The 7,448-nt window shown below is 49.1% G+C and overlaps 2 protein-coding genes across 2 annotated transcripts in view; one reads left to right on the top strand and one right to left on the bottom strand.

The window, feature by feature from the left end:
* Positions 1-2,305: 2,305 nt before the first annotated feature.
* On the top strand, positions 2,306-3,754 carry LOC117899113. Its single transcript, XM_034808901.1, has 2 exons — positions 2,306-2,329; positions 2,429-3,754. The coding sequence occupies exons 1-2, from the start codon at positions 2,306-2,308 to the stop codon at positions 3,752-3,754; spliced, it is 1,350 nt and encodes a 449-aa protein (XP_034664792.1).
* A 2,262-nt stretch (positions 3,755-6,016) lies between these two features.
* The window catches only part of LOC117897511 (heat shock protein DDB_G0288861), a 45,808-nt gene continuing 44,376 nt past the window's right edge, over positions 6,017-7,448 (bottom strand). Inside the window, exon 7 of the mRNA XM_034806414.1 lies at positions 6,017-6,134. Coding sequence (XP_034662305.1) covers positions 6,032-6,134 — 103 coding nt within the window. The 3' untranslated portion in view covers positions 6,017-6,031. The remainder of the gene's footprint in view (positions 6,135-7,448) is intronic.

Here is a 7,448-nt window from a genome sequence, read left to right as displayed (position 1 = left end):
CTGAAGTAGAAGTAGAGGACAGGTTGCCGCCCCTAAAATCCAAGGCCAAGTTTGTGTGACAGAGGCAGCATCGAAGAGGGGGCAAAATTCTATTGCATGACTTGATTAAATTCGCATGCAACGCTGCCCGGGCTCCCCACTCTGCCCCACCTCTTGGAGAGCTGATGTGCCTGGGAGGGCCCAGACAAAGGGCCCATGGCTGGAATTTCTTGGCTATTTGCAAGCTGGACTTGGCCCACCCGCTGCCTGTGGGGTGGGGCTCTAGCCTCATTTGAACGTTTTAACGTGACTTAATGAAGTTTCAGTGTCACAGGCATCCAACGGGGTTCGGCTCTCCTCGTTCCTGTTAACTTTATGATGGAAAGCAACTTCAACTTTAATAAGTGTTTGTGTGTGTAGGAAAAGAGCATTTAACTTTGGCAGCTTTTCGTTGATTTTTTACCCACTCTAAGCCACCATTTTGACCAGGCAGCCCCAACCCTCTCCTGTGCCCCTGGCTGCCAGCCTTCTCTTTCTATGGAACTTGGCTAAAATATGCTTCACAAGACGTGAAAGCATTTCAAGTAATGAAAAAGAAACGCAAAAAAAATGCATCCAACAAGTAACTCACCCACACACACCCACACACATATACACAGACAGGGTGGCATGGAGTGTGGCTGGCTGGTTGGTTGCTTGGTTCGTTGGTGGGGGACTGTGGGGAAAAGCTGCGCAAAATTTAACGAAGCTTAACCTCATTCAATGTGAAAATACACTTTACGTGTACTTTGGCGCTGTCATTTCGGGGGCGCAGCAGCAGCAGCTCTCGAGAGCCAGCAATTGTGCAAATACTTTGTGCCGAAAAGAGTGCGGCAAGTAGTTGGGGTGGCGGCGAAAACTTATTCTCCAACTTAAATTCAAACCCAGAATGATGAATGATCCAAAGGCGCTGCGCGTACTATAAGTATCTCCATTTGCTTTACCTGTTTAAATTCTATCAAGCTCTCTCGCTTGTGGCTGCTGCTCCTGCTGCAGCTGGTTAAAAAATATATTTGATTTCGCAAGCAGAATTAAATACACACAGAGAACAGCTTATTAATTATTGTGATTAAATACAAAGTGAATGATAAAAGAAATGGTCTCTCATTACAACTTTTTACGGCGTAGACTGGCTTGAAACTCTCCCTCGGCGTCTCTCTCGACGATCTGCTTTGCGCTCTCGTCTCAAATCGCTCTCCTTTGTTCTTGCTTTGCGTTCTGCTCGCTCGCTCTCGTCTCAATTCGCTCTCCTTTGTTCTTGCTTTGCGATCCGCTCTCCCGCTCTCAATCTGCATTTCGCTCTCATCTAAATTAGCTTTCCTCTGAATTCGCTCTCGTCTGAATTCGCTCCACTGCGTTCTTTTCTTTGCGTTCTGCTGTCGCGATTGGAATTTGCTTCAATGCACTTCGCTGTACTTCGCGTACTCTACCCCTTTTCTCTTAGTGCAGCCAGAACATTAGTCGTTGTCGCTGGCAGATCTAAATGATGCAAGAACGTCGATTGCCTAATGTCATTGACTGAAAACAGAAAGTGCGGCGGCGGCGGCAACAAGAGACTTGGCTGGCCCCCCGTGATTGTGTCACTTGGCAGAGACATGCACCAGAGGCGGGTTGTGGTGTGCAAAACACATAAGGAGAGAGCAGGCGGCACTCATCGAAGTGGCCGCGGAGCGACATTGACCGCACAGAGTGGAAAATGGGAAATGTGATACGATGCGGCTGATGGCGCTGCCAGGCGAATGCAGAGATGAAATGCTGTAAAATCAAATGTAAAACGAGTCATGGGGAGTCAAGGAAGCTGAAGTGGCAGTCCCTATGCCACATGGTGAAAAAATCTCATAACGAACCGACAATCGAGATCGGATCGCTGCACACGCATCTGAAAGGTAAAAGACACTGCGCGGAACAAGTGAAAGTTATACAATCCAACCGAAGAGGAGGAGGAGGAGGAGAAAGAGGACAAGGAGGAGGAAGAGGAGCCAATGAACTTGATGTGTGCCCACGCTATCCGATTACCAGGGCAGGCCCATGTGGCGGCTGTTATAAAATCGAAAACGCGGCCAAGGGAAATTTACATTTGAAAGCGGACAAACAGCCACAGCAGTTGGGCGGCATACTGGCGCACGCACTACCAAAAGTCCAAGCCCCAAGGATTAGCGCCGAGAGGACACGACAGGAACACGAAGGACACGCGGACATGGCGGCTCCTCCTAGCGGTTGGTTGGGCCAACATGCCAACAGTTCATTAACGATCTATGCATTAATGTGGCTCCTGCTATCCATAACAATGAGCTGCGGCAGCGGCCTCCAAGTGGAGGCGCTAGACGCCTCTTTGCCACTGCCATCCCATCCGCATCCGCACTCTCCCGCTGCTGCTGCTGCTGCTGCTGCTGCTCCGTTCCCATTCCAGCTGCCGCCAGTGGTTCTGCCTGTGGAACATGGCAGAAGCAATTACCATGACACAGGCGCGGCCGCGGCAGCGGCAGCGTCAGAGTCGTTGGCAGGATTAGCAGGATATACACGAAATTATTATGGCACTTCTGGTGGCAGCGATGACTTGGCCAGGGCCACATATGGAAATTATGCCCCACACCATCTCTGGCCATCGCTGGGCAGCACGGCAAATGGATTTGTGCCCTTCTCCTCCCACTACGACAGCAAAGTGCCGCTGCACTCGCTCTATGGCGGTGGAGGGGAGCACGAGCAGGCCGAGCATCACGGACAGCGGGACAATATCGATTTTGTCATTAATACTGGAAATTATGAGGCAAATGTCGCTGGTCCTGGTCCTGGTGCTGGTCCTGGCGCTGCCTATCAAAGCTATGGATATCAGCCTTTGCCTCAGCAACAGCAACAGCCGCAGGTGCCACTCGCCGCCTCGCAACATGCCGCCACGCCCCCCTACAGCCATTACCATTTCGAACAAATTTCCAATTATCGCCCGGAAAGGGAGGCTCTAACTGGGGAGCTGCAGGAGGCGCGGGAGGACAATGAGTCTGGTGTCTATTCTAGGATCAAAGAGCGCCAGACGCTGGTGACTCCTGTAAAGCGCCAGCAGGAGGCTCAGCATCGCCAGCAGGAGGAGAGGGAAGAGATGCTGAACCTACGAGAACGGCAACTGCAAGCGAAAGAGCGACAGCACGAGCTGAGGGAGCGCCAGCGACTGGGTAGCCGGCAGGATCAGCAGGATCAGCAGCTGCTCTACTCCCACACCGACGCGCACATTGCAGATATGCCAGCAACAAAGAGTGGCGGCTACTTCCTGCCACCGATTACCACCAGCGTGCACCACACGCCGACGAGCAGCAAGGCCCTGGCCGGGGTGCCGCTGGGCAAGCACATCGAGATCACACGCCAGGTGCCCATCACCCACTACCAGAAGCAGCTGGTGCCCTACAAAGAGAAGCTGCAGCTGCAGGTGCCTCGCACCGTCATAGCTGCCGTGCCCAGGCCCGTGGCCATCAAGGTGCCCGTCACCAAGACGGTGGCCGTGCCCCAGCTGCAGGAGGTGAAGATACCCATCGAGCGCATCAAACCTGTGCCCGTGGAGCGACCCATTCCGTTTGTGGTCGAGCGACGAGTGCCCTACCGAGTGGAGAAGGCTGTGGCCACGCCCGTCTACTATCCGTACCCCGTCAAAGTGCCCGTGGTAAGGACGGTGGTGCACAAACAGCGTCCCCACTATGTGCCATCGGGTGGTTGGAGTGCCGCCACTGGCAATCATCTCTTGGGTTGAAGAGAATGCCCTAAAACTCATGTATTGTATTTTTTTAATATTTTTTTTTTAATTTAATTGCTGCAGCGAAATATGTTGGTCGCAGACGATGAGTCCGCATTGACCAGGTACAAATGTTAATAAAGTGTTGAACTCGAAAAAGAGTTGTTTGCCGAACGAACACTAGAAATAGAATGGCCAAATGCACATTTTGTATGCATATGCGATCTGAAGTCTTCAATAATAAATGCTTAACATTGTTCTTCAAGCAATTCTCTGCACTTTTACCAGACCCAAGTAATTGCAATTAGTGCCTGCAGGACAAAACAAAAAGAGAACGAAAAGAAAAGAAAAGCAAAGCAAAGCGAAGAAAAAAACTTCTGGCAAAACAAGACATCCGAAAGTCCGAATGGAAGTTGACGTCGGGAGTCGGCAGTCGAGAGTCGTGGCCAAAATCGGAGTCGAGAGGTCCCAAATGAAGAAAAGTAGCCGGAGTAAAACTTTTTAATTGAGCTAAAATCCAACAAATGCGGCTAATAAATATGTATTGAGAGAGGGGGGAATGGGATGCCGAGGCCCCTGGCCAAAAGTAGCGAAAGTGCAAGAAAATGCAGCGGCTAATTGCCAAATGTAACTGCAACTGCAACAAGAACAACTTTTGCCAGCAGAGGAGAGGCGGGGGCAGATCCTGGGGCAGGAGCTGGGGCAGTGGCAGCCAACAATGACGCACAAAATAAACGCGACGTTCAACTTCAGCGAGGCGTTAACTCAACAGCACCAGAATTAGCCAAAAAGTAAAGTTGCACGAGACCGGGCCAAGAGGATGGTGCCGGGGCAACTTCTTGTGGAAAGTGCTGCAAGTTATTGCCGGCTAATGAAATTAACTCTAATTGACGTGGGAGCCATTGCACTTCATTCTGCGCTGCATCCCAACGATGGTCGGGCGGGCAGAGCACATTCGCGGGAAAATCTAGAATGTAATTTAAGAAAACTAAACACAACTCCAAATGTGCTTATGGATTATTCGGGAACTGTTGAACTGCCTGAACTGCACGCTGACCCATCAAGAATTATGTTCTCATTATGTTCATGCGATCAGAAATAAATATATTTTAGACTTGTAACGAGCATAATTAGAGGCCTGTTCTTTTGCCAAAAATGATTATGATTAGTATTTATGGAGTGTGCACAGACTAAACCGCAAAACAGCGGAAGCCCAGCTAAAAATCAAATTAAATATTCGTATGTACGTGCGAATCAATGAACGTTGGCTCGCGGGTAGCATGCAAATGTGCAGTGACTGCGTGGGAGCGGACTTTTGCCCGATAAATGCACATAAATTCATAATTGCAGGACACACACTGACCGCTTCGTTAAGAATTTTGTGACCATGTGACCACTGGGAACGGGGCTGGGGTGAGGGGACCGCAACTGCAACTGCAACTGGGAATGGGAACGGGCATAGTCCGAACTAACGAAAGCCGCAAAACGCAATGAACATGCGTCCGGTCAGATTGCTGACCGCGACGACTCTCTGCTGATGAGACTCTGGCAACTGCGAGCCGGCGAGTGGCCCCACGACCACGAGCGGTTTCGTTAGTAATAGATAATAGGGATATACAACATACATATGTACATATGTCCGTCCTTGTACGTGCAACTGTTTTCCCCAAATAATGAATCGCTTCCAATGTTTTCACCCTGTCAAACTGTCACAAAAAAATAGCCTTAAAGCAACAATGGGTCTGCGTTCCACTACTATGAATGTGTATGTGGAACATGTGTATCGGTAAACCGGAAACAAAGGAACGAGAAACAAATCGAACTATACCCTGCGGCTGTTTACAATTAATTTGTCACGCATTCGACACGTGTGAATGGGAAACAAAAACTCTCTCTCCTGTCTCCCTTACAGCAGCGCCAGAACACGCAAAGAAAAAATGTAATAAATAAATTCGATATTCAATATAACATATTTATAGCAGTAAATACTTCACCATGAATATAAAAATCAATTTATTTGTACCACTTAATTTTTCTCTAAGTGAACGCTGCCACTTGGTTCGCCATTGGCCATAGCTCTGCCTCTGATAAAGTGAGAAGCGGCAGCCGCCGAATCGGCAAGTCAGAATGCGCTTAAATCACCGCCGGGTTTCGGTTTCGGTTTCGGCTTCGTTTTTTGGTGGTAGCCAAATGACTTTATAATTTAGGAAATGACTCCACACTTTTGTGCGGCGGGTGGGGGGAGGACAGGTACAAGCAGCAGCAGAGATAAACATTAAAAATTAATCAGCACTTTTACCTCGCAAACTTTGATAATTGCTGTGCAGAAGCAGCAGCGGCAACTGGGAGAGCATTAACTGGTTCAGATCTCTGTCTGCGTGTGGGTGTGGGTGTGGGTTGGGTGGGAAGCCCTTGAAAAATGACAGCACCGGCCAGCCATCAGTTAGCGCCCAGGAAACGAAAAGTTTTAGCCCCGAACATTTCGGAGGGACACCGACACCGACATGGACACCGACACGAACCCTTTTCTGTGGCAGCAGCAGCCATTTTTGTTTTTTTGTTCAATTTATGTGCAGCATAAAAATTTGCGACTCAGGTGGCAAGTTGTTATTTTTGATGTGAACTCAAAGGGAGTCTTCAAGAAAACAGTTGACGCTCGCCCTTTTTTTGTTGTTGATTATTTTAATTGCCGAATGGCCAAAAGCACTTTCAGGCAACAGTTTTTGGCAGGCAGGCAGCCAGGCATCTGTGGAGCCACACTGTGTATATTGGATAGAAAAAGAGTTAAAATTTTAGTGGCAGCAGCGTGGCGAATGAGTGATATTTCATGTCTGAAGTTTTACGCAGCCAAAGGTGGAAGCGTGGAGGAGCCCTCGTAAAGCAAAAATGCTGCTGTGTCTCGCATGTGTTTGTATCTTTTATGATTACCATAAACTATTTACACACAACTTTAATAATCTTGTGCGTGCAGCAGCAAGCAAAATGTTGGCAAGTATTTTATCCACTCCAAAGGATTTATGCTGCCAGGATCGTCTGGGGGCTTTGGGATACGTGCACGTGTGTGTGGCTGTGTGGCTGTGTGTCTGCGTCTGTGTATGGGGTTTTGTTTGTCTGTCTTGCCTTTCTGTTGACGCTTTTTACCCCCACTCATTCCTGTGCCAAAGTTTGGTAACACAAACAACTACTCGGGCGTATAATTGCCATTAAAGTGCGCTTAAAACGAGCTGAGAGACCCTCCAAAACGAGCTCTGGCCTCCTGCATAAGTATCAATATTTCACAACCTGCCCCCTGGCTGCTCGTGGCTGGGGCAGGGGCAGCGGCAGAGGTTCTCTGTGGCAATTAAGTGTTGCAACTTTTGGTCGTTCAAAGCCTCGCCCCCACGCCCAGCAACAGCTGCCAAATGAACTAACCATAAGCCGTAGGGAGGGCCAAGTGCTCATCAAAAATGTCTCTAATTGAAGTCCACTGACGTGTGCTTGAATATCAGTTTTGAGGGTAAGCCTCAGCCTCAGCCTCAGCTCCAACCTCTCTACTATTTTTCATACCTGTACATATTCCACACAGAGTGAGAGACTTTGATTGGCAGTTTTGCACTGAGAAACTGCAGGGATATGATTACCTTTGGCTAAATGTCATCGGACACAATGCTCTGCAGTGCGCAGTGCCAGAGCCCAAAGCCCAGAGGCAGCTTCACTCGACAGAGCATTCAGT

This window comes from Drosophila subobscura, chromosome O (genome assembly GCF_008121235.1).
Source record: "Drosophila subobscura isolate 14011-0131.10 chromosome O, UCBerk_Dsub_1.0, whole genome shotgun sequence".
NCBI classification, from domain to species: domain Eukaryota; kingdom Metazoa; phylum Arthropoda; class Insecta; order Diptera; family Drosophilidae; genus Drosophila; species Drosophila subobscura.
This window is presented reverse-complemented; position numbering and strand designations above follow the sequence as displayed.